The 27,306-nt window shown below is 43.5% G+C and overlaps 1 protein-coding gene and 1 non-coding gene across 3 annotated transcripts in view; one reads left to right on the top strand and one right to left on the bottom strand.

Annotated features, from left to right (window-relative positions):
* The window catches only part of SVOPL (SVOP like), a 60,902-nt gene that overhangs the window by 15,131 nt on the left and 18,465 nt on the right, over nucleotides 1–27,306 (top strand). For both annotated transcript variants that reach the window (XM_072965397.1, XM_031674614.2), the window contains 10 exons: nucleotides 1,393–1,464; nucleotides 3,056–3,180; nucleotides 5,530–5,593; nucleotides 7,462–7,587; nucleotides 8,630–8,758; nucleotides 17,131–17,204; nucleotides 21,149–21,354; nucleotides 22,013–22,124; nucleotides 22,821–22,902; nucleotides 24,942–25,031. In XM_072965397.1, coding sequence (XP_072821498.1) covers nucleotides 1,393–1,464; nucleotides 3,056–3,180; nucleotides 5,530–5,593; nucleotides 7,462–7,587; nucleotides 8,630–8,758; nucleotides 17,131–17,204; nucleotides 21,149–21,354; nucleotides 22,013–22,124; nucleotides 22,821–22,902; nucleotides 24,942–25,031 — 1,080 coding nt within the window. The remainder of the gene's footprint in view (nucleotides 1–1,392; nucleotides 1,465–3,055; nucleotides 3,181–5,529; nucleotides 5,594–7,461; nucleotides 7,588–8,629; nucleotides 8,759–17,130; nucleotides 17,205–21,148; nucleotides 21,355–22,012; nucleotides 22,125–22,820; nucleotides 22,903–24,941; nucleotides 25,032–27,306) is intronic.
* On the bottom strand, nucleotides 11,522–11,594 carry TRNAA-CGC (transfer RNA alanine (anticodon CGC)). Its single transcript has one exon. It is a non-coding gene; the product is annotated as a tRNA-Ala (tRNA).

Consider the following 27,306-nt stretch of genomic DNA (forward strand, 5'->3'; position numbering starts at 1 on the left):
AGACATGCGCCTCCTACTGTCCTGTGAATGACCCGCCTCCCCTTTGAAGCCCCAGGCCCCTCTCCTCTTCCTTAGCTCAAGAGGGCATGTAAGCCTCAAGTGTCCAACTTGGCCTTGGGTCCTATATTTTTATGGGATTCCTGTACATGCAAAATTAACTTTGCTTTTCTCTTGTTAATCTGTCTTAAATCAACTTAATTTTTAGACCAGCCAATGACTGTAGAAGGGTAGAAGGAAAATTTTAACAGCCCCACAAGAGAAAAAGGCAGAGAATCTTGCCTCCAACTACCATCATCTTTCAAAAAAAGAAAAAAGGACATGTCAATACCAATAATCAGAAAGAAAGTCATCCTGGAAAAAAGAGCCCTTCACAGCTCACACGTTTGGATTCATGCAAAACGTGTCACGTTGTCCTGATTTTCACCACTCTGCTGAGGACCGACCAGACTCATTACGGTGCAGCATCTGGCCAGGCTTGGCACTTAGAAAACATGGGCTTTCCCCACCTCCAGTCCTATCCTAGAGGGAACAGAGGCTTTTGTTGTTCAAGTGTAGATATGATTTTTTTGGTCTAGTTCCCTGTGGAAGATACGGTTTTGAGTCTTCCTTATGAAGAGTAAGGGAAAAAAAGAAAAAGCAAAGCAGGCAGCGGAGAGAAGCAGAACTTTTTCGTTGAGAATGTCAGAGATGCCAGCGACATCTTTCCCTTGATTACCCTGGAAGCAGTCAGTCACGGATCTTACTAGAAAGGAAAGTAGGTAAATCTTGGAACTGCTGAAGGCAGAAAAATAAGTCACCTAAAGGCATAGACACCAGGTTGCACCTCAGGCTGAGTTAAACTGCTGGTAGCAAATCCAAGTTCTTGAATTTTATCACGACAGGAAAAGCTATTGTGAGAACAAGTAAGGAAGAGAAGTAGGTATGTATTAGTGACAAAGAATGTTTTTAAATGAACGATTGGTTTTGGTGTTTGCTGACAGTTATGTTTCTCTATAATAACAAAGGAAGGCTGAGTTTAGAAGTCTCAGCTTGTGTGAGGAGTAAGGCAGAGCGTGAATGAATAGAGTTTGAGGGTTTTCTTATTCAAATGGAAAATCACAGTTATACCTCTGAGAAAGAGGCCAGAGCCATCCTCTTGGATCAGAGGCAAAGCACTGACCTCCTCCATGGACTCCTCGTGTCAGTGACTCCAGGTGTGGGAATCTCCAACCTCTGAAGCCCTGAATGTATTAAACAGGAGTCAGGGGAAAGTTTGGTGAAAACCTGTTCTACAGCCTCCAGCCCTTGCATGTTTCCAGCCTTCCTCTAGCTCAGATGGATGACTGCTTAGCGCAGTGAACTAGCGCATTATAGAGGTACTGCTTACAGGATGACTTCTCGCCCCGCCTCCAGATGGTGTTTTTTGGCTACATGGTTTTCAGCATCCTCTTTGGCGTCTTGGCTGACAGATATGGCCGTTGGAAGGTAGGTTGGCCTCGAAGGATGATTTGGAATTTTCTCTTGTGTGTCCTTTTATGGTGATGTCACCACTACTTTTCTTCAGGGGACATTTCTCTATTAATACCCAAGTTAGGAAGTAAGGAAATGTCCTTCTTTGACATCACATGCCTGAATTCCAGGCTATCTTCTTGCTTTCTCACCTTTTCCCAAGATACTCGTCCCCATAGTGGTCCCCGTAGTCCAAGGTGTGCAGTTGATGGATGAGCATAGTTAGAACATAGCAGATAGAATGTGGCAATTTGCACGTAGAAACATACGCAGTTTCACGAGTTAACTTGGGGATAGCTTTGAAACTAAGCCACTGGCTCCATGTCACACACCTATTGAAATTCAACAGCAAGACATAAACGTATGTCTTCTGATTGCAAACCCAGGTCTCTCTTCTCTTCTTGTCTGATTTCTGGTGAGCAAGACGGCTCTCGGCATAAAGTCTAAAGAAGACGTCCCAAAGCAAAACATCGATAGACGCCACTGCACGTTTTGAGTGCACAAAATAAATATCATAGACTCTTATAAATTAGTATGAAAACATAGGGATCTCAAAAACATGTGGAGAGCACAAGAAGGCATTTTACAAAAGGAGACATACAAATGGTCAAGAAACCCTGAAAAATGTTCAGTCACAGGAGTTATCAGAAACAAAATTGCATAGCAAGATACCATCTTTTTGTTATCAAAGCCATATCAAACTTCAAATCCAGAAAAAAATTTTTCCTTAAAGAAACCTGCAAATATCTAGACACCTTCACGTACAATTGATATAATTTTTCTGATCATCAGTCTGGCAGCATAAACCAAGAAGCTTGAGAATATTCATTCTCCTTATCTGATATTCACCTTCCAGAAATCTACCCTGTTTAGATCATCAGAGAGCCACAAAGATTTATCCACAGACAGCATCACAGCTAATTTTAGTATAAAATGTTACACCAGCTCACCATTCAACAACAGGGGAAAGGCTTATGCATTACATTACATGTATTATAGTATGTCTTGGCACTGCACTGTTTTGCAGCTAATAAAAATAGGTTTTCCCTTATAGTCAGTGAAAATAGGATAAAACCACATTAACAGTATTTTCTGTGGGTTGGAGAATCAAAGGTGATTTAAATATTTTTATTTCTTTTTCTTTTCTTTTTTCCATACTTACTACTATCAACTTGCATTATTCTTGTAATTGGAGAAAAAGCAAATCCCTTAAATTTTCTCCTTATACTCATTCCAACGTAAGGCTCCGCTGTGCTCCTGACAGTGCTGTGAGCGGGGAGGGCAGGCTTTTGTGTCTGATTTACAAGTTCGGGTTCCTGCCGTCTGTGAGGATGGATGCCATGGGGGAATTTTGAAGAATGGTCTAAGCTCAGAGCATCTGGACTTTCAGGCAGTAAAATGGTATGAACTATATTATCTGATGATGGGGGGAAATTAATGAGCCCACGAAAGATGCGGTCTATAGAGAAATAAACGTCTGGATGAAATTAGAGGTTAGAGGTTATGTTTTCTCCCCGACCTCCCGGGGAGGGGCAGGTCCCGGTAATGTCTCCTTTTGTTGCTTCAGATTTTGCTCATCTCGTTCCTGTGGGGAGCCTACTTCTCCTTGCTGACCTCTTTCTCCCCCTCGTACATCTGGTTTGTCTTCCTGCGGACGATGGTGGGCTGTGGCGTGTCCGGCCATGCGCAAGGGTAAAGACTTCCCCCAGGGGTCCCCGGGGGAGATGTGAACACCCGCACGTACTTACACATCCACTGTGGGTCAGGGACTAAGAGCCTCAATGAATTGCAAATTGATAGACTTCACTTGTGCTAATCAATTCTGGGTTTTTCCTTTTTCCGGCAATGGTTGCTTGTTCCACTGGGAGCTCTTTGCCCATCACAACGATGTTTAAGAGTGAGGCCAGCAGAGTGCTAGACCGAGCAGGTGTTAACTTTTTTGTTCCTAAGGCTGATAAACATTTTTTAGATAAATAATGTTTTGTTAGACTAAATGCTAACCAAAAATGTCCCATAAGGTAGGTCACAAAAATGTCAACTCAAACCCAATCCATTCATTTCTTGAGAATTTCTGGAAGAATTTAGTTTGGCCATAAGCACCTGTAACATTCAGGAATAACCATTTTAAAGGGCCGTTGCCTCGTAATTTAAGATTCTGTCAAAGTGAATTTGTAAACAGGTGAGATGTGTTGCAATAGCTATGACGCTTGTCTTTTCTCTGCGCTGGAATGAGTGTGTGACGGCTCATTGTGCCTGGCGGGGAAGTTATGCTAAATGTTCAGCAACTTGGGAGCCTCCCTTAAATGAACAAGGCCCCTCGAGCTATTCTCTCCTGGGCGCCTTGGAGCAAGTTACCCTTAGAATATATTAGGAGATGTTAAAGCACCTAATTATTACCCTAATGTGTTAGGGAAAAATTGTTCTTCCCTAAGGCATGAGTTAAGCATCACTCTGAGCTTTGGAGCCCTACAGGAGTAGAAGTTAGGCAGAATTTTAAAACATCCCTTAGGAGGTAAGTCAATAAATATGTTAAAACTCCAAACCCTGGTTCATAACTGCAACAGAGAAGAGTAATCAGAAAATGGATGGGATATGATTCCATTTATTCTGCCATTCACAAAATTAATACATACTTAATTAGAAACCTGTGCTTTGACTGTCATCATCAGTTTGGGAAACTATTCACTGTCTCTTGGGTGTATTTTAATTTCCCATGTATGTTTTAGAAAAGGGAATCAGGCCTGGCAAAACATTTTGCCGATGTTTCTCTTGGCAAAAGAAATAAGGCTAATATCTCCTAAAAGGTAGAAAGTTTAAAATAGCTTTGGGAATAAAAATTAAACAGAAGAGCATTTAGAATTTAATTTTTTACTGTTTTCAAAGATGGGTTAATAATTCTATTCTAGTGTCTGTGTAGGAAAACTCTTCTGTTTTTCTTTACATACTCACCCAATACTTCTAATGATACTTCGCTTCTGACACCAAACGTGTGGGGTTTTTACACACCAACCAATGCTCCAACGCCAGCTGAATGCCTTGTAATTGCATTCGATTCGGACCCTCACTGGGTTAGCACGGACCCCACAGATTTAGGGCTCAGTCCCATAAGACTCCCCGACTTCAGATACTAGCCACAGGCACCAGGTTACCCCCAGCTTCTGACTTGTTACAGATTAGATGTTCTCACAAACTCCTCCTCAAATTCCACACATCGCTGGAGTGGCTCACAGAGCCTAGGAAAGGAGCGTACTTACTGCAGTTTATTACAAAGGATGTTTTAAAGGACACAGGTTCGGGGAGGGATTAGCTCAGTGGTAGCATGTACGCTTAGCCTGCACGAGGTCCTGGATTCAATCCCCAGTGCCTCCATTAAAATAAATAAATCAAATAAAAACCTAATTACCTCCCGCCCAAAGAAAGACTGATTAAAAAATTAACAAATAAAATTTAAAAATAAAGGACACAGATAAACAACCAGATAAGGAGACACATACAAGACAAGGGCTAGAAGGGTCCCAAGAGCAGGAGCATTTGTCCCTGTGGAGTTTGGGGTGCACCACCCTCCTGGCACATAACTGTGTTCACCAGCCTGGAAGCTCTCAGAACCCTCTACGTTAGGAATTTTTCTGGAGACTTCCTCACGTAGGCATGATTGATTATTAACTCATTTTTCCAGCCCCTCTCTTCTCTCCAGAGGAGGGGGATAGAGCTGAAATTTCCAAGATGCTAGTCATGGCTTGGTTTCTTTAGACCACCCCCCACCCAGGAGCTCATCATGTATCACCTCATTAGAATAAAGGATACTCCTGTCAACCAGGAAATCCTAAGATTTTCAAGAACTCTGTGTCAAGATCTGGGGTCAAAGACCAAACATTAGCAGAAACCAGGGCAGAAACCAACACACATATTTCTTATTACTTTACAATGATGAATATCATGTTTTTGAATTCTTTATCCCTATGACAGGAAAAATTATGACGTTTTAAAAAAGTTATTTGGTTTTATAAAAACAAAATTGTATTTCCCCCCCTTCCTGTTTAGGTTAATCATAAAGACTGAATTTTTGCCTACAAAATATCGAGGCTATATGCTCCCCTTGTCTCAGGTAAGGCAAAATTCTCCCCAGACTTCTGATCCTATAGGATATGCAATACATGGTATTTCTTCTGGCCGGTTGATTGTTCTTTGATGCACACACTGCCTATTACTTGGTACCAACTGAAGAGCATTAGGAATGCTGGACACCAGCGGTCCAATTGCAAGGTTTTCCGAGCCAGGACTTCTGTCATCCAGCAGCACCGTTTAGAACACAGTAACCTCTTCCTCAGTAACCAGGACACATTCCGCTGGCTGGTTTTGCTGCAATGACAGAAGCTCAGGGATGCATCTGGGGTGAACATTTCTCTCCTGGAAGAGTCTTCAGTGGAGGGACACAGCTACCAGCCCCGTTACAGTCCCCCTTCCTAGAGCCTGCAAGTCCACGACTGGCCCATGCCTGTGGGAACTTCCATAATAGCTTCCTCCCAGCTGAGCCATTTATCCAGGTGAGAAGATGGGGCTGCCCCACGCCCTCCTCAGACCCTGCTGGCCACCCACTAGAGGTTTTGGATCCAGAAGCTACATCAACCTAGATGCCCTTGTACCACCTTTGATGCCACTGTTATCCAAAAGCCCTGGCTTCAGAGGGCCCAGGAAAGTGATGACTTCCCACTGAAGCATTCTATGTTTGGCAATAATTAAAGCAGGAGGAATCTATTGTAAAATCTATTTTTAAATTTTTCTGATACTAAATTTAGGCAACAAAAATATTCGAAAGGACCTAACAAACACCAAATGCTAATTCTTTAGATCCCTCCCAGGTTTCTTCTTCTGATCTTTGTTCAGATGAATGTCCACACTTCGAAGAGTTGGTGGTTGGATTTTACACTCATGTTGTTTAATGCACAGGATCCCATTCAGGCTCATCAGTGAACATTCTCCCTTCCACCTGTTACTGTTTGTCACGCTTCCTGCTTGTGTCTCCTCCTTGGGTCATCTGATTGATGACTCCAATGGTTTTAGCTTTCTATGTGCCTGTCACCCCCAGAATCTTTATCTCCAGGCAAGAGCACCTCCCTGGAATTCAGACCCTGGTGGCCAATGACCTGATATCCTACAGGCTCCTCAAATACAACATTCACTCAAATCACTCTCTATCACATTACTCTATTTTTTTTAAAGCCCTCATCACTTTCTGAAATAATCTTTTTTTTTTAATAATAGAAATCTTTGGTGATGAAATAGTCACTGCTTAATTATTTCCCTATAGGATCTTTTATTACATTATCTTCTCTCCACCTCTGTGAGGTGGAATGGAGCTACTGTCTACTCCTCATCTTCCAACAGGGAAATAATGCACAGGATAGCACTCAAAATTGTTCTAATTCCCAGCTCCTGTGACGCCTGGTCATAGGTGGCTGCCATGCTATTTGTTGATATAAAATGATCTCCAAGAGAAATTTTTCAGCACAAAAAGCAGTGTTGAGAAATGTTTATACTGTGTTACCATTTGTGAACAAAGAACACACAAAAAATTTGCCCTTGTTTAGAACAGCTGTGGAAGGATATAGGAAACAGATCTGTTCACAGAGCTCTCCTTTGTACCTTGAGTTATGAATCATTGAATGTAGTGTTTATTCAAGAAAAAAAGTCAATGTCTTGGGTGCCAGATTTTTTAAACTTTAGTAAGATATTGTAGACCCCCTGTTTCTCTGAGTCTCCCACTGACTGACCGGCCGAGGAGAAGTGAGGTGACTTTCCCAGTTCATCCAGGTCCTGGAGGTCGTGCTGGGGGTAGAACGGGAACCATCTGCTCCTCGATCAAAGCCTCGCTCCCATCTCACCCTCTTACAATTATAACGCTGGGCAGGGCGGTCCCCGGAGTGGCGGGGAGCACATTGGATGGGAGGACGTGAACCTTGCCTCTCCCCCCAGGTTTTCTGGCTGGCAGGTTCCCTGCTCATCATCGGCCTGGCCTCTGTGGTCGTCCCCACCATCGGGTGGCGCTGGCTCATCCGCATTGCCTCCATCCCTGGCATCATCCTCATCATGGCCTTCAAGGTGACCAAGCTCCGGGGGCTCCTTCGTGTCCTCCCCTCCAGCTGACCCGGTGGCCTTCCTGCCCCCACAGACATCTTTCTCATGTCCACTCTTTCCTTTATTTAAGTATCTGTCTCAGTCAGCTTATGAGGAAAGGCTGTTTGGCACGGTTAATGCACCAGCCCAGTATGAAGGTGTAAAAGTGCATTCTCTTTGCTGGGGAGCGGGTACGCCAGAATGGCTGGAGTAGGGTGCTGGTGGGAAGCTGGCTGGAAAGACAGGCCTGTGTCCAGATTACCAAGGACCTTGAGGGCCAGGGACACTGGGGGAGTGGAAGGGATTATGTGTGAGGAGCTGGTACATGGCTCTGTTGGGGCTGGGCAGATGGGAAGATGGAAAAGATCAGAAAAGCAGTTAGAATTTATCAGAATAATCCCAGTGGGGGACGAGGAGGACCTGAACTGCCCACTGGCTGGGGGATGGGGAGGAGGGTGCTGCTGGGGGAGATTTTTACTGAGGAAGAACCCCAGGCCTTGACGAGGGTGAGGCACAAGACGCAGGGAGCCGTCCAAGCTGATTCTCAAGGTCCCAGTGTCAGTGGAGGGCTGAGCTGCTTTCTGAGTGTGGTCAAAATATTCAACCATCAGTAAGTTGAAGGCCTCTGCAGGCCCTACCTTGGTCACCCTCGCTTGCTGCACTGCAGGAGAGGCTGGGGATTCCTGGGGAGGACCAGGAGACTCAGCGGTGGAGATGCTGGGTGACCGGGCAGTGGCTGTTTACAGACTGGATGTAAGGATTTCACTGTGTTAAGTAGGTTGGGCCAAACAGGTGCGAAGCTCAGTATCAGTCCACCGTCATCCAAGAGGACCAGGTTGGGGAGAAGGCAACCATCTTTATCCCACTTTGATTACAGGAGTACCCCAGCTGTATTGTTGCCTTAAAGTTTGCTACATCCTTCCCCATCTCTGGATTCTGGGACAGTGTAGCATAAGGAGCCTTAAGAGCTGTACCCCTGGGGTTCACAGAAGTTGCAACTCTTACGTCCTTTGTTGTCTGTGTCCAGTTTATTCCTGAGTCTGCTCGGTTCAACGTCTCCACTGGGAACACCCAGGCTGCCCTGGCCACGCTGGAGCGCATTGCCAAGATGAACCGCTCAGTCATGCCGGAGGGGAAGCTGGTGGAGCCCATCCTGGTGAGTTCTGCTCCCCCAGCCAGGGGTCATCAGAAATCCCCTTAGTCGCTGAAGGCTAGAGGAAAGGGGACCTGAGCCCTCTAGTCCCGCTCCTGGAGGGACTAGAGAAAACGGCACAGTAAACAGACTGAATCCAGCTCCACCGTGAGCAGGTGGCGCTAAGTTACTTACCGTCTCTTCTCTCAGCAAGGAAGTGGAAATAACGCCTCCTCTCTGGCAGAGCTAGTCACATGATTTAACACCACTGTTTACAGGTGATTGTTTTATAATTTTATCTTCCTTGTACTGACCTGGTCTTATTTTGATATCAAATACATAAACCTCATTAAGTGATTTTTGTAAAACAAAATTTGGCATTTAAATCCTGTTGGTTCCACAACTCTCACGGTCAGTCTGCAGTCGTTCCTCACACCAGCCCAGACCACCCACTTCACCCCCACCCCCCGGCAGGCGGGTCAGCCACAGGCTGCTGGGACAGCGTGACCAGCACCGCCTTCCGCACCTGCCCTGCCATCGCGGCAGCAGTTTAGGTGAGATAGGAATTCTCCTCTTTGAATGTTTGTTAAAACTTACCTATAAAGTAGTTTATGCCTAGTACGTATTTTAAGGTGACTAGTGAGATGATGATTAGGGGGTGCCAGAAGGAGGAGTTTTAAAAACTATCATTCAGTTTGTGTAAACATCTGCTTGTGTTTAATACTCTTGATTGAGTTCATTTTGGTAATATGTATTTTAGAAAATTACCCAGTTCATCTAGGTTTTCAGATTTATTGACATAAAATTACTTCTAGTGTTCTCCTATAAGTTTCAGAAACCTACTGTATATGTTCTCTTTTTCATTTTTAAAAATCATTTTATAATAGATAAGTGTCCTGAATCATTGCATTGTATACCTTGAACTTACACAATGGCATATGTCAATTATATCTCATAAAAGCATCTCACTATTTGATCTACAGAATCTTGTCACCTTCCCCACTACTGTCTCGCTTTTCGGTTTGTTCTCATTTCTGCAACTAAAGCTTTTGGTTTGTTGTTTTTTTTGGTTTTTTTGTTTTGTTTTGTTTTTATTGAAGTGTAATCAGTTTACAATGTGTCAATTTCTGGTGTACAGCATAATGTTTCAGTCATAGTATACATACATATACTCCTTTTCATGTTCTTTTTCATTATGGGTTACTGCAAGATACTGAATACAGTTCCCTGTGCTGTACAGGAGAAATGTATTGTTTACCTGTTTTATATACAGTAGTCAGTATCTGCAAATCCTGAACTCCCAGTTTATCCCTTCCCACCCCTTTCCCCCTCTGGTAACCATAAGTTTGTTTTCTATGCTTGAGTCTCTTTCATTTTTAATATTGCATATTTATGCCTTCTCTCTCTCTCTCTTTCTCCTTTGTGGTCCTCTTACTGGAGGTTTGTCTATTTTGTTAAACTTCAAAGAATGAGATTTGTTTTGGTTGTTATTCTCTTTATTGATTTTTTTTTGTGGTTTCATTCATCTCTACTTCTTATTTTGTTTTCTTCTTTGGCTTTTTATGTTCTGGCTTCTTGAGTTCAGTATTTAGCTCATTTGTTTTCAGTCTTTTTGATTTTGGATAAACCATTTAGCTGCATTCAGCAAGTTTTGTTGTGGAGTAATTTTATTTTTATTTCTATTATGAGTTTCTCCTTAACCAACGAGTTACCTGTTAATGGTCTTTTTCTTTGTTTCTAATTTAATTTCATTTTGGTCAGAGCATCTTATCAATTATTTTTAATTTATTAAAATTTATTTTTAATATTTAATGTTAATATTTTATTTTTAATAAAATTATTATTTATTAATAATTAAAAATTATTTTGTCCCCTACATAGTGACTTTTTATTAATGCTCCTTGTGTGCTTTAAAAAATGTGTTCTCACTGAGCATATAGATTGTTATATACTGTTAATTGTGCCACATAAATATCTGATGCCTGTTCTAGATTTTCCCTGATTGAGCTAAAAGTTTTTCAATAAGACAATGGCTTTGTTAGTTTCTCATAGGTCTGACGTTTACTCCATGTATTTGGAGGCTATCTTGCTGCCTCCTAGCATATGACTGACTTATGTGTGGATTGATCTTACTATTTGAAGTATTTCTTTATCTCTGTACTATTTTGTTTTCTGCCATATTAATATATCAAAACTAGCTTGGGTTAATGTTTTCCTGGGGTATCTTTTTCTAGCTCTTCATTTTAAACTTGCTTATGTTGCTTTGTTTTATGTGTATTTCTTGTAAACAAATAGCTGATCTTTCTTCCCTCCACTCAATCTGATAGTCTATGTCCTTTAATAATGAGTTTGATCCGTTTCCGTCTATTGTGACTACTGCCGTACTTGGACTTTCTTCTGCTGTTTCATTTTCTGTTTCCTCTTAACTGTGTCTTTCCTTTTCTGCCTTCTTTCTCCTTTCTCCTCCTTTTAGATTGAATTAGTTTGCTTCCTGCCCCCCACCAAGTTTTCTTCTACTAACTTGGAACTTATGCATTCTGTTTCTTTTATTAAGGAGGTAGCCCTTAGATTTTGAAAATGTCATTCATTTGGTATCTTTATCTGCTTTCTGAACAATACAAAACCTTTACAGATGTTCATTCTGACTTGCCCATCTCATCTTCCAAATCATTTTCGTCTGGAACTTTAATTTCATATTGTTCATAAATTGCTCTGAATTAGACATTAGTTTTTATTATATATATTTTGGGGTGGGGTTAGGTAATTAGGCTTATTTATTTATTTAAGAGAAGGTACTGGGGATTGAACCCAGGACCTTGTGCATGCGAAGCATAAGCTCTACCACTTGAGCTATATCCTCCCTAGATTATTTTGTAAGCCAGTATCTATTTAGATTTATTAGTGTTTTTACTAGTGTCTTTTTCACTAGTGTCAAACTAGTAAAAAAAATGCCCACGTTCCAGTCCCCTGTCTTTCTCTCTCTGCAGGATATTGATGCTTGGAATTGACAAGCATGTAAATCTCACCTTTACCATGCTTAAAACAAAACCTCACTTCTTCCTCCCACCAGCTCTTCCCCCTGTTCCCTGTCCTTTCTTTTTTACTATTGTGGTAAAATACACATAACACAAAATTTACCATTTAACCATTTTAAAGTATACACTTAAGTGGCATGAAATACATTCAGAACATCATCATCATCCCGAACAGACACTCTATACCTCTTAGGCAATACATCCTCACTCCTGCCCACTCCCTGCCCACTCCCTGCCCCTGGTAACTTCTGCTTTCTGTCTCTATGAATTTGCCCATTCCAGATATTTCATATAAGTGGAATCATATGATACTGTGTCTGGCTTATTTCATATCGCATCCTCATCACGTCTTAGTTAATGCTCTTCACTTTGTGCTGTCCCCTTTGACTCACTCCCGCCCCTCCCCGTATCATGCCTAGTCAGTGGCCAAGTCCCACTGGTGCTCTCACAACAGCGTCTTTTACGTCCAGTCTCTTTTTTTCACACAGTCACGTCATTGCCACATGCCCCGTGATTTTATCCAGCGCATCACTGTCAGATGAATATTCTTCAAACACCGCATACCCGTATCTTTCAGTGCCTCCCCTCTATCCCACCGCAACTACTGAGTGAAGCCCAGAATCCCCATCCTGGCATTTAAGGCCTCCCACGATCTTGATCAATCAGCCTTGGATCCTTAAAGTGATGGCTGAGTGCAGATTCTGATAGGAGGAGGAGGAAAAAGGGGATACAAGGATCCTGGACGTCTGGCAGAGCAAGATGGCATCATTGTACACATGCGGAATGAGTATAAATCAGGGGCACCAGTGGTAGAGGGAAAAGCTGCCAGTTAACAGCTTTACCAGGGCTGGCATGGCTGTGAGAGAGTCTGTTCTTCCCCCACCCCACTCAGCTTTATTGAGATATAATTGACATATAACATTGTGTAAGTTTAAGGTATACAGCGTGTTGATTTGATACACTTACATATTGCAAAATGATTACCACCATAGTGTTAGTTAACACCTCCATCATGTCACACAATTATCATTTCTTTTTGTGGTGAGAATATTTAGGACTTACTCTCCTAACAATTTTCAAATATATAATACAGCATTGTTAACTGTAATTACCATCCCTCCTTTGGGTCCCCAGAACTTTTTATCTTCTAAGTGGAAGTTTGCACCCTTTGATCAACACCTCTCCATTTTCCCCACCTCCCAGTCCTTCGCAACCACCATTTTGCTCTCTGTTTCTACAAATTTGGCTTTTTTAGAGTCACATATAAATGAGATCATACAGTATTTGTCTTTCTCTGTCTGGCTCATTTCACATAGCATAATGCTTTCAAGGTCCATCCATGTTGTCTCCAGTGGCATGATTGCCTTCTTTTTCTTGGCAGAGTAATGTGCTATTGTGTATATTCCACATCTTACTACATCTTCTTCCATTCATCTGTTGATGGACACTTAGGTTATTTCCGTATCTTGGCTATTGTGAATAACGCTGCAATAAACATGGGAGTGAAGAACTGTTTGAGATCTTATTTTCATTTCCTTTGGATGTATACTCAGAAGTGGGACTTCTGGATCATATGGCCGTTCTCTTCTTAATCCTTTGAGGAATCTCCATACTGTTTTCCATAGTGGCTGCACCAATTTCGAGGAGAGACTGTTCTTGACTCAGTTCTCGCTCTGTACCTGGGACAAGTCCAGAGCAGCAACAGCTCTCCCAACTTTCCTCCCCAAATCTTACTCTCTCAGGGATTGTGTGGCCACAGAAGGACAGGTGATGTCCAAGTGTGCAGTTCGTAAGTGTCTACACACAAATGAGAGATGGGCTACTTTGTGCATTCCTGATTGGCTTCCCAAGACATCACTGGTGACAAAAGCATTGTAATCTCAGTGCCACCTGGCCTGCTGCTGGACACGTTAAGTGTGAGATAGAGTGTGCTCAATAATAATGCAAAATTAAGGATTAAATATCCCAAACCTCCCCACACTCACAATTGTAGTTTGGTAAGGCATTCTCACTTTGCTTTGTGGAGTGTTTCCCCTAATTATTACACATTCTCCTCAAAACCTAATTTGAAACGAGGAACCCAAGTTTGCTTCCAAAGAATTAAGGATGACTGTTAGTCTAACTTATTTTCTGCATTTTTGAAATAAGCTCTTGTGGTTCAGAGGTCAGGAACCTACTCTTAGGCAGTATTGGATATCACCTACCTTCCTACTAAGATACTGACTATTACATCGGATCATGCAAAGCATGGTGGGAAAACTAACTAGTTGCTAGGCAACTTTGATTAAATGCAGGAAGCTATTATATACTTTGTAGAGACTGGCATATGATCTTTAAGTGTATGAAATTTTGATTGCCAACAGTATAAAAAATATTGCTTGCCAAGAGAAAAAAGATCTTAGCAGAGACAGTTAACCAAAACTATGAACAGCTGTATGATCATGAGGGTGCAATTTCCACCATTTTTGGTGTATATATTTTCCTTTGAACTCAGCACTTTGAGTAGCCACTCCAGGACTGAAGAGCACTGAGGTCCACTCCTCTCCTCTTTCCTCTTTTCTGCCTCCTTTTTCCTCCCTCTCCACCCTCCTCCTCCTCCTCCATCTCCTCTCCCCCATCCCCTGTCCACATCCTCTCTCCTCCACCTTCCCTCTGCCATTGTGTGTTATTTCACCCGGGCTGCCATAACAAAACACCACAGACAAGGTCAATTAGACAACAGACATTTGTTTTCTCACAATTCTGGAGCCCAGAAGTCCCGGATCAAGGTGCTGCAGCGTTGGTTTCTTCTGAGGCCCCTCTTCTTGGCTGTGTCTTCTTCTCCCTGTGTCTTCACATCCTCTTCCCTCTGTGTGTGTCTGTGTCCTAATTGCCTCTTTTTATGAGGACGTGTGTAAATTAGATTACAATCCACCCTAATGACTTCATTTTAACTCTGTTCCCTCTTTAAAGATCCTGTCTACGAATACAGTCCCATCCTGAAGGTTAGGACTTCAGTATATGAATTTGGGGCAACACAATTCTCGTAAGACCCGCCCTCCCTCTCCACCCCCCCATATCCTCTCAGCCCTCTCTCCACGTTCTCCATCCTCCCCCCTCTCCCTTCCCCTCCTCCTTTCTTCCTCCACTTGGCTTCAGCTTGCTGCCTCCATCCACCAAGCCCATTCAGTGGTCTTCTTCTTCTCCACGGTGGTCTATTGAGCAAGGCCCTGTAGGTACAGAGCCATAAGCAATAAGACCTTGCCTTCAAGTCTCTTAAAATCTGGTTAGAGAGATGAGACTCATAACAAAACAGAGCCCAATGCTTAGAACCCAGTGAGTGGCTCGCATGGAGTGTGAAGATCAGAGCAGAGAGGTGACCAAGAGCCCAGGCAGTCAGAGCTGCCTTCATGGCAGGTGGAGCACACACTGAGCACTGAAAAGAGAGGCAGCTGCAGGGGAGGAAAAAGGCCCCCACCACAGGCAGGAGGAATAGGATGAGCCGAGACCAGGAGTTTGGTCACACTGACAGCCATCGGAAGGCCACGCGAAGGAGGCTGCGCAAGATGCTGGGGGCAGGGGAGATGAGAGGCTTGGGGCTGTCCGAGGCAGGGCCACACCATGGGGAAGGCGGATAAGTCCACTCATTTGGATTATAGCTGAAGGTCTGGAACCAGATGATTTATTAGGATAAAATGTATAAACCATTGTAATTCACTGCAGACTCAGCTTTCTGCACCCCCGGTGACATTTGGAGAGGTGAGGGGACCAAAGGCATAGCTAAACCCAAGGGGACGTGGCAGAGAGGCAGATGGGAGAGACTCAGGACTGGTGCTCAGGAGACCTGGACTCAGACTGGCTCTGCCTCCAAATAGCTGTGTGACCTTGGGCAAGTCGCTTACCCACTCTGGGCTACATATTCTGTGTTGGAAAATGGGAGGATAGGGGTAGATAGGAGGTTTTTCCAAAGATGAGTAACCAGAGTCCCCATTTGTAAAGCCAGTTGCTCCACTCTACCCAGAAGGAAATCCAGGAGCTAAGACTAGAAGTCAGGGCAAAAGACCTCTAAGTCCCCTTCAGGGTCTTTCTGTGACACTAAAACCCAGCCCTCTCAGACCACACTCCTGGTCTCCCGAGAGGGGGCCTGTAATCCCAGGTCGATTTGTGAGAAAAGAGTAGTTGATTTTCAGCAGAGCACCCCCTAAGCATCCCTAGCTTTACGTAAAAATCCATTACAACTCAATCATATATAAGCCATCCTTATTTATTTTTATCCAAAAGTACTTAATAGGCACTGACTATGGTTAAGAACATTTACTGACTAGCCTGAAGACACACAGAGAAATTGGGCACAGTATCTTCTTTTCAAATTTAGGTCACTTGCTTTTTACACAAGCCTCACACTCTTTTGAATACTGGGTTTTTCATCTTAATGTTAGTGTTAAAAGAATCTCCCCTCAGTTTTACAGTTGCTTTTCGTGTGCCCTCCTACTTTCCGTGCTCCACCCCAGCTCTCACCAGCGCTGGTGAGAAGAGGGAGAGTGCAAGGCTTAGAATCTGCAATTTAATGAGCTTTGGTCCTTGCCAATGATACTGAAGAGTGTGTAGCCATCGACAAATGATTGGATAAAGAAGATGTCGTGTGTGTGTCTGTGTGTATATATGTATACACAGACACACACACACACACACACATATATGGAATATTAATTACTCAGCCAGAAAAAAAGAATGGAATAATGCCATTTGCAGCAACATGGATGGACCTGGAGATCATCATACTAAGTGAAGTAAGTCAGACAGGGAAAGACAAATAGCCTATGAGATCACTTATATGTGGAATTAAAAAAAAAATGATGCGAACTTATTTACAAAACAGAAACAGACTCACAGACATAGAAAACAAACTTATAGTTACCCGGGGGAAAGGGGGTGAGGAGGGAAAAATTGGGAGTTTGGGATTTGCAGATACTAATACTATATATAAAATAGATAAACAATCAGGTCCTACTGTATAGCACAGGAAACCATATTCAATATCTTATAATAATCTATAATGAAAAAGAATATGAAAATAAATATGTGTGTGTGTGTGTGTAATTGGATCACTATGCTGTACACCAGAAACTACTAGCACAACATTGCAAGCTGACTATACTTCAATTAAAAAAAAAAGAGTGTGCAAAGGCTGATGGGCTGAAATAATGTGTTAAAAATGGCTCTCTCTGGGTTTGAGTGGGAGGTACTCAGGAGAGCTGAGTGGTTGTCTCACCCGCCACATTCCCATGTTGCTCTTGTCTCCTGTGATTTAAAATATCAGAGTCGCCTTTGCCTGTCCTTAACCCACCACATTTATTCCATCTCCCCCTCTTCCTGCCCCAGGAAAAAAGAGGAAGATTTGCAGACCTATTGGATGCTAAATATTTACGGACCACGTTACAGATCTGGGTCATATGGTAAGAATGGAATTATTTCAAAACTAGATTTAAATAAACAAGCATTTTTCAGTGGGAGAAACCCCACTGAAGTAAATCCCTTCTGTGTGCTCTGGGGAGAAAACCCAAGGCAGACTCCAGCAATGCCTTGCCTTTCTGTTAACACCACTGACCACAAAATACATGTGAAATAACAGCAAGGGAGAAAGAAAAAAATCAGAATCATCTACAACCAGTTTTTCATTTTTCATCCTAGCGCACGAGCTCGCATTCTAAGCTTTTGCAGCCTGGTCTTTTCCCTCATCACTTTCCAGGAACAGGTTCTTTGAGATCACTGATAAGTTGAAAAGAATAGATTCAGTGGTGTTGTCTGTGCAGCCAGGACCCTGAGTGAGCAAAGATTGTCTAAACAGGACACAAAAAGTGCTAACTGTAAAGGAAGACATGGATGACTTTGCCTACGTTAAGTTAGGAACTCTGTGTCCTGAGCTATCACGAAGAGCCTGCAAAGTAAGCCACCAACTAAGAGAAGAAACTATCTAACAAACTATAGATACATATTGTATATATTATTAATATATTTCTATTACATAATTTTTTCAACAAGAAAATACACAACCTAGTAGAGAAGTAGGCAAGAGACTTGAACAGGCACTGGACCAAAAATGTATACTGAATAAGCATGTGCAAACATGCCCAGCCTTAAAGTCGCTGGGGGAAATGCAAATTAAAACCAAGGGAGACATGGTTACAGATCTACCCAAATGGCTAAAAGTGAGAAGACTGACTATATCAAGTGCTGGGAAGGATGTAAAGTCACTGGCTCTTTCACACATGGCTGATTGGAGTTCAGACCAGTACAACCACTTTGGAAAATGGTCTGGAGATGTCTGTTACAGTTGGAAATATGCATATCCTATGGCTCAGCAACCACTCCTAGATTTATACCCAACTGAAATGCATAGTAAAATAAAATAGCATTATTTTATTTGTAACAGCCCCAAACTACAAACAACCCACATGCCCATCAACAGTATAGTGGATAAATTGTGTTATATTTGTAAAATAGAATACTATACAATAACAAAAGTGAGAAAACTAGAGGTCTGCACTCAACATGGCTGAATCCCACAAATGTAATAATGTGTAAAGAAAGTCCGACAAACGGAATACATACTATGTGCTTCCATTTATATAAAGATACAAAACAGTAAAAACTAATCTATAGTGTTTGAATTCAGGAAAGTGGTGGTCTGTCTGTCTTTCCCAGATACAATCACTAAAAATAGGTTGGTATTGTCTCCTCTTGAGACTTCTTAATTTTTAAAATACTCTTAATATTTGGAAATTAAACAAAAAAATGAAAGCTACCTTAATAACAGGAGAGAGAGATTGTGATTGTTTTTTAATATTTCATTATGAAGATTTCCAAATGCACATGAAAGCAGGGAGGATACCCCTGAGGAAGTTGGCTTTGCTCGTCACCCAGGTCTGATAATCACTGATACCCACACAGATTTGCTTCAGCTCTGTTTCTCCTGGGCTGAAGTTGTTTTCAAGCGAGCCCTAGACTTCATGCCATCTCACCCCCAGATACTTCAGTAAGAGTCTTGGCTACTTGAGGACGCTTTCTTAGATGATTCCAATCCTAAACTCACACCACCAGGATTAACAATCATCACGTTAATGTCACCCAGTACTCAGATCACACGTGATTTTCTGCGATTGTCCCCATTTGTCTTTCCAGCTGGCTTCTACGGCCGGTTCTGTAAAACGAAGAGGGGCACATGGGGAGCTTCTGGGAGGCTGATGGCATTCTTTTTCTTGACTTGGATATATGAATGTTTCTGTACGTTGTTTATAGCTCAATAAAAATATCTATTAAAGAAAAAACAGAAAAAAAAATTAGGGAGAAAATATAAACAAAAGGAAAACTTTCCAGGCTCCTCACGGCCCGCTAAAGACACTGCAATGGGCAGAATTCTGAAGACGACCCCCCACAACTACCAACTCCTGGTGATTCAATCAAACACTAACTTGGGTGCAGTTGTGAAGGAACTGAGAAGTGATTAACAGGAGCCGAGCCGTAAAGTGGGGGGAGCAGCCTGGGTTAGGCAGGTGGGCCCAATCGAATCCCTTGAGTCTTTAAAAGTAGAGAAGACTCTCCAGCTGGACTCAGAAGCGGCAGAAGAGAGAGCACAGGAGGAGGCCTGGACCCGCTGGTGCTGGCTTCGTAGACGAGGCTTGAGGGAGGCCTGCGGAAGGTGAGAACCACAGGTCAGCCGCCAGCAGGGAAGTGGAGCTGGATTCACAGCCTGCGGAGTGGATTCTGCTGACCACCTGGCTGAGCAACGGAATGGATTCTCCCCGAGAAAGGCGAGCGGCCCTGCCTACACTTTCATTTCTTTCTTGTGAGACTCCGAGCAGAGAAATCGGACCCGCCAAACTGCTGCCCTCCAGAACTGTGAGATAACCGTGTTGCTGTGAGCGCTAAGTGTGTGCTAGGGTGTTGCAGCAGCTGTGGGAAATAAACCAAACTGCCACCGAGTCTAAGCTCACACCGCCTGTCTCGTGGCGGGCCAAGACGCTGAGAGATGAGGTGTCAGGGCGAGGAATAGCCACTTTATTGGGAAAGCCAGCAGACAGGATGGCAGACTAATGTCCTTAAGAACCATATTAATTTGGAGTAGAATTCAGGCTTCATTTATGCTGAGAGAAAAGGGGGAGTGGGGGGGCGCTCAAGATTAAAGGGTAAAAATGGGTTCCAGACTTCTTGGAGCCACCTGGCTTTCAAGGGAAGTATAACATTTCTGTTTTCCTGCTTGCTGTCCCACGGCCCCTGCAAAACTTCCAGTTGTTAGCACTTATTTTGACTTTACTGCGCTTATCTCTGCTCCTTAGCCAGGTTTCTAGCCTGAAGGTGAAGAACTTCGCTACAACAAGTAGTAGCCAAAACTAACCCAGCACTGCGGGATGGGAACTTTCTCCAGGGGGCTTAAGTGAGCTAGCTGGGCACAAGCAACATTGCTCACTCTGTGTGCAGGGCTAATGTAATAGAACACACCAGCTGAAGGATGTGGGAGGCTGGCTCAAGATTACCGAATTAATTTGTGTGGACCCTGCTCTCTGCCTCCGCAGGGGAGCTTGCTTTCTCCGCTCAGATTCGAACCTGAATGAATTTGTTATTGTTCCGAATAACAAACCCAAAGCCAAGGTAGACTCAGCACAAGATTTACTCAACAGCCAAAGAATGGCGACGTGGAACTAAGTTCACAGATCAACTTCTTGCCCACCTGGCGAGGGGGATGTAATTTTAGAGTGAAGACAGGGCAGAGGAGTGAGGCTAATGATGGCATTAGTTTACCTGGGAAGAGGCAGGGCTCTTTGGAGGGAGTGGGGTGCCACCCCCTTTCTATCCTGTTTTGGTTCTTAATATCCGGTCGGTCGTGGCTGTGGGTAGGTGTGTCATTTAATGTGCTAATGTAGTCAAATCAGCACAGAAGGAGACTCAGGGTCTGTTGGAGGTCAGATTCTTAGCCGTTTTGGTTCCAGCTGGTTTTTTGTTTGTAGCTTCTTTTCTTCTCTCTGGGCCCTTTAACGATTTGTTAACTCCTGCTGGTGGTGGGGGTTGGCAGGTTTTGAGCAAAGACCTGGAGCAGCTCTGGCAACATCCACATGGTGTTAGTTCTGTTCTTCCTCTGTTACAAAACTCCTTCCTGGCCTGAGGGGTCCTCCACCATCTAGTCCCATCCTGCTGCTCCTTACAAATCCATTTCCCACCGTGCAGCCTCTGCTGAAGGCTGCCCCCAGCCTCCCGCTGATATGTGACCCCACTTTCCGCTCCCTCCTCTCCCTTCCATACAGGGCGCCTTCCGCCTGGAACACTCTCCCCACCTCTGGGGGTGCTGCCCCTCCTTCAGGCCTGGCGACAGCCTTTCCTCATGTCCCTCTCTTCTCACATCCAGGCTGGGAATCTCTTTCGCCTACTACGGGGTCATCCTGGCCAGCGCAGAGCTGCTGGAGCGGGACCTGGTCTGTGGCTCGCGTTCCGAGTCCGAGGCAGTGGAGACCACGGGCGTCTCGGAGGAGAGCCAGAGCCCCTGCCACTGCCACATGTTTGCCCCCTCCGACTACCGGACCATGATCATCAGCACCATTGGCGAAATTGCTCGTAAACGTCTCTCTGTCTTGGGTGGCTCTCTGTTTTGGGTGGGGGACATGCAACTGAGAACTCAGAGGAGAGAAGTGGGACCTGTCATACACTTGGCTCCTGCCTGATGGAACTGAACAAGTTCCCAGATCATGCTGACATGTCTCCAGTGCGGGGAGAAGTCTGGAGGAGCAGAACTTTGACTTACTGCATCATATCAATTCTAAGATGCATTTTCCCCCCATATTATAACATCTCTAAAAATTGGGATGTGTTTAACAGCAGCTTGTTAGATTTCAGTTGGCAGCACTGTTTCTGTTTTAAGACATAAAATAATGGTACTTAAAAATCAATGGCACCTGGAATTTGAAAAACAGAATAAAACATTTAAAATACAGGTCCAGCAAGTTGGTAGTTTACCGTAGACCTACATGCTGTAATAAGTGTCCTGGATATAAATTAGCCTTCACACACACCAGTGCTGGTCATTCTCGGACCCACGTGGGAGAAGCACATTGAAGGCGTCATGAAGTTGATGATAATGTGTCTGGATTTTGGCTAGAATATGCATGAAGTTTGAAGTAAGTTGCTTCTTTTTGAAAAGACAGGGAGGAATCGAGGCCAGTGTTGATAAATGCCCTTTGCTTTCAAGGTTCTGAAAATTGTCATTTTTTTCTAGTGAATCCTTTAAATATCCTGGGCATTAATTTCCTGGGAAGACGGCTGAGCCTTTCTATTACTATGGGATGTACAGCTTTATTCTTCCTTCTCCTTAATATTTGCACTTCAAGGTATTTTCTCTCCAGTTGCTTTGAAACAATCTAGTTTTGTGCAGCGGCTTTAAGATGAGATCTCTTGACCCGTGACTTTCAGTGGGGTTCAGGGGAAAGCTGTTCTCACCAGGAGAGTAGAGAACGTGGTGCTTGTTGGACCAGAACAGTCTTGCCCAGTACCTGCCCCTCCCACTCCACTCTTCCCCTGATCCGGCCCCTCTCCAGTTCTCGCGGGACACGGGTACCAGTGTGGGGGTACTCAGTTCACTCACCAAGATATGTAGGATCTTTACGCCAAGCTTTCTGGAGGATGCGGACCGTAGTTGTTGATCAGATTATCCACATCATTGTTAAGATACTGATGTAGACAACATACCTGTGGTGGGAAAATTCATCGCGCTCTTGATCTGCAACACTAGAGTGGCCTTGTTTACAGTATATATCACTTATTCTGTAAACCATACCATTTTTCAGGGGTGGAGACAGAGGTGTGCTCATCAGAGGGGCTGAGCAGGACACTTTGGGGGAACAGGATTGAAGGTTTGAGTCAGGCTTTTGCTTTAGGGCCCCCCAAGCAGGCCAGCCGGGAAGCAGCACCTCCCTGGGGACCTGGTCTCCATGGGTGTGTACTGGCATCTGTAATGCACTTACATCGGGGCCCCAGAAGGCCCTCCGTGCTGCCTCTGGTAACTTCTCTCATTTCCGGTCCCCTAGTGCCGGTCTCATTGGCTTCCTCTTCATGCTGAGGGCTTTGGTGGCAGCCAACTTCAACACCATCTATGTTTACACCGCTGAGGTTAGTCCTGGGGAAGGGGTTGGTGATGTGCAAGGTGAGCTGCCCAGACAGGGTGTTCATCCGTTGATAACGTTTCCCTGGCTTCTGTCGACTTGATGACTTTCTAAAAGTGTCCTATTAAAATGACATGGGGCTAGGAGGGGACAGCTCAGTGGCAGAGGGTGTGCTTATGCACAAGGTCCTGGATTCAATCCCCAGTACTTCCATTTTAAAAAAATGGATTTTAAATAAATAAACCTACTTGCCTCCTCCACTCCACCAAAAAAACAAACACAAAACAAAACAAAAAAACCCCAGAAGGCTTATTTGATATAGTCTTTCCCCTGTTCCCAGTGAGTCTAGTGAAAGCCAGTCTGAGAAGAAAGACAGGACCTTCTCCCTTGCTCATTAAACGGCATCCAAGTAAAAAACAACTCTGCCCTTGTACCCTGCTTCCAGCAGAATGAGGGCCTGGTACCTGCTCGTTGCTGATACAATGGAAAGCACCCTATTTCTCTTGAAATAAGAATGTATTTTTCACCTTTATTCTTTTGAAAGATCATGTCTCACTCCGTTGTTTGTCATATGTAGCTTAAATTCGAATGTAGTGGTAATTTATTGAAATATATCTACTTAATAGTCTACTTGTGGGGGAGCTAGAGGATTTCCTCACAAACCCTGTTTGAAAGAGCTAATATTCCTAGAAGTAAGCAATATCTGAATAGGAAACAGTATTTTGACTGGCTTTGTCTCTCACAGCCAGAGAAGGTGGGGACTGATGAAGCTGCATTCATTGCCTTCTTGGGAAAGTGGAAGTCTGTTCAGAATACAGAGAGGACACAGCAAAACCATTAAAGCCACAGAGAAATATTCCTTTCCCCTTCCACAGATAAACATATGGGATTATGATATATTTGACATATACATTCATTCATTTAGTTCCGTGAACAAAATCTTCTAAAATCATAGTGAATTTATGAACTTAAAAGTCTATGTGTTATTTGGTGTGCCTCTAATGTTATATGGGGAGTGTTCAATTTAACATAGTTTGGAACGTGTTCACTGAAAGGGTCATTTCTAGGTATTTTTTCCCTGATACTTACTGTTTAAAAAAAATCAAAGATGTGTCCCTGAAGATGATTGTCTTCTATTTTTTCATCTCCTAGAACTGTCAAAAATGAACAAGAAACTACCAATATTAGAGCAGAGGTGATCACTATATATCTGAATCCATTGTTTTCAACAGCCAGCAGCCTCATTTGCCAGAAAAACTCTGAAAAGGCACTCTACCCCCCCAGACCTCTTAAAAATACAGCAGTGTCCTCTGAGGCAGGAAAGCATCTTGTTTTTGCATTTGACAGAGGGTGGCTAACACGATGTGGCCAAGTAAAGAGGGCACGTTGCTTTGCTTTAGTGAAATGATAAAAACTGATCAGTATTCTATAGCATTAAGAGAAAAATTCCAAAATTAAAAAATTCTTTCATAGTCTCCCTATAATTTAATTTATTAAATACTTGCTTATTCAGAATTCTGAATCAATAAGTACAGATGAATGAGGCTTTACTATAAACACAGGAAAACTGTAGCAAGAAAGTAGGCTCTGCCGTAAGAGTCTGCAACACAAAGCCGGTGAACGGCGTAGCGCGTGTTGGGCACGCAGGTCAGTTCTTTTCGCAGCGCCTGTGTTGAAGGTTTGGTAGGACTGTTATTTGGGGAGTGTTTTCTTCCCGTTCAGTAGAACACCTCTGTACTTCCATAGCCCTGAAGTGGAAATCTTCCGTCTGATTCCAGGGCTTACCTTTCTAAACTTACATTTGGAATATTCAATTAAACACGTACTTTGTGCACTTAACAAAAAATTTGTGTTAACTTTTTTTCCTGGTATTGTTAAAAGTCAGAGCTGTGTATCTGAGGAAATGAACACCTTCTATTCTATGTCCTATACATCTCAGAGTATTTGGTGGTGTATGTATACAGAAGCCTGACCTCGGGAGGGCGGGCGGAGGACTGGGGAAGGAAGGGTCTAAACTAACTGATGCTTCTATTTCCTCCCCTCCAGGTCTACCCCACGACGATGCGAGCTTTGGGCATGGGGACCAGTGGCTCCCTGTGTCGCATTGGAGCAATGGTGGCGCCGTTCATATCCCAGGTACAGCCCAGGAGTCTCTGTGGGGAGGATATGTCTAAGGGAGGTTGGGGAAGAGGGACCTGGGTCTTTTCAGGTTAAGGTTTAACCTAGGATTTGTTGATATGAGTTTTCTTGAGGTGCTGTTTTCTGATTATTTGGCGAATTTGGGGAGGAGAAAAGGCTAAATTAATGCTTCCAGGCTTCCCGTTGGTCAATAGCATGTATTGCGTTGCATGAAGGGTTTGGATTTTGCTGGACGTTGTTGGGGGAGGATGCAAAAGACAAGGCTAACACAGGAGCTTGAGCAGTTGGATGACACGGGACCCCAACCTTGACACTGTTGAGGGTGCAGTTGGAAAATTGTGCAGTGAGGCTGAACCAGGGTGCAGGGAGGTGGCCCTGGGCAGGGTAAGTCCAGCGCTCAGGCCGACCAAGTGCAGGCTGGGAGAAAACCCAGGGGTGACCTGGACTGTTGGATGGGGCCTTGTTTCAGGAGAGAAACAGAGGTAGATTTGGTGACCTGCATGGCCATGGTCAGTTTGCCCCCACTGCACTGATGGTTCTCCATTGGCCATGAGAAACGGACCACCTGAGCTGGCTGCAGCCAAGGAGCCAGTGAGGCTGTTGCTGCAAAACCGAGCTCTGTACCCTGAAAATGGATTGAGACCCTGAGGCAGAGTTTTGGGAGGATTGGAAAAGATTTATTGCTTTGCCAGGCAAAGGGAGTCACAGCAGGCTCATGCCTTAGAGACTGAATCCCTCTTGGAGTTGGGGTCTTGAAGTTTAACAGAAAAAAACTGGATGGAACAGAAAAGGTGGTAACAATCAGGGCGCTTTACAGGGTGTGGCTACATCGCCCTTAACCTCCATGAATCTTTCTGGCGTCCTGGGGGAACTGTAGAGGGTCTGTCCATTCTTCTGAGATTATCAGCCCATTACCTTCTTCCTGGAGCGTGGCGTCTAGGTTAAAACTATTGTAAAGAATGTAAGGGAGGAGTTTGGGGGTTACTTAGCACAAAAGCAGTAAAAGGAGAGAAAGCAAACTGCAGGATTTCTTAGTTAGAAAGAATCAGCAGACAATTTCAGCATCAGGGAAGTTAGTTCACTTCCTACTCCTTCAAAGCTGGGCCCTGGGTGAGCCTGACCCAGGCAGTCTGGGGCCCGGGGTCGCCCCTCCACCTCTCCGAGCATTCAGGCTTTACTCTTCTCTGAAGACCACTGTGCAACACTTGCCCACAAATCCTAAACATAGGTCCTCAGATCCAGCCACCAGAAGACACTGATGTACTCTTTGCATCCCAGAAAGATGCTCTCTTTGCATCCCACTGGCCAGGTCTGGTCAGCTGTTCATACTTGAGCTCAATCTTGTGCCCAAGAGTCAGGTTTATGTGCTAATGCATCTGGGGAGGGGTAGTTTCAGAGCAAGGGGGGTTGATGTGGACTGAGCAGACTCTAATGTGTATTTCCTATCATTTAACATTTTTTAATTGAAGTACCATCAGTTACAATGTGTCAATTGTAATGTCCCAGTCATACGTATACATATTTGTTTTCATATTCTTTTTCATTAAAGGTTTTTTATAAGCAATTGAACATAGTTCTCTGGGCTATACAGCAGAAACTTTTTAAAATCTATTTTTATATATAGTGGCTAACATTTGTAAATCTCAAACTCCCAAATTTATCCCTTCCCACCCGCTTTCCCTGGTAACCATAAGATTGTTTACTATGTCTGTGAGTCTGTTTCTGTTTTGTAGATGAGTTCATAGTGTCCTTTTTTTTTCTTTTTAGATTCCACATATGAGTGATATCATATGGTATTTTTCTTTCTCTTTCTGCCTTTCTTCACTTAGAATAATGATCTCTAGGTCCATCCATGTCGCTGCAAATGGCGTTATTTTATTCTTTTTATGGCTGAGTAGTATTCCATTTTAACAGGGGATTTTGCTACTACCTTAAAACTATTTGGGAAATGTTTTGCCCACTGATCTTAATTAAAAATAAGGGCAGTTTTGGTCTTGCAATTTTGCTTCTTAAAGTTCTTCTGCACGAACTATTTAACCATTTTCAGAAAAGAACATAATGGTCAAAGATAGCAGTAAAATATTAATCCAATTTTTGGATGAGCAGACTGAGGTATAGTTTATTTTCCAGACTTTAATTAGGAATTGAGTCTCTTGGTTCTCAACCACTTGGAACATTTTCTCTGGGTATTTGAGGCCACCCTGCTTTTGGTGACTTTGTGGACCAAGAAAGAGTCTCAACTGGGACCAGGTCTGGGCTTACTGCTCTGCTC

This window comes from Vicugna pacos, chromosome 7 (assembly GCF_048564905.1).
Source record: "Vicugna pacos chromosome 7, VicPac4, whole genome shotgun sequence".
NCBI lineage: Eukaryota > Metazoa > Chordata > Mammalia > Artiodactyla > Camelidae > Vicugna > Vicugna pacos.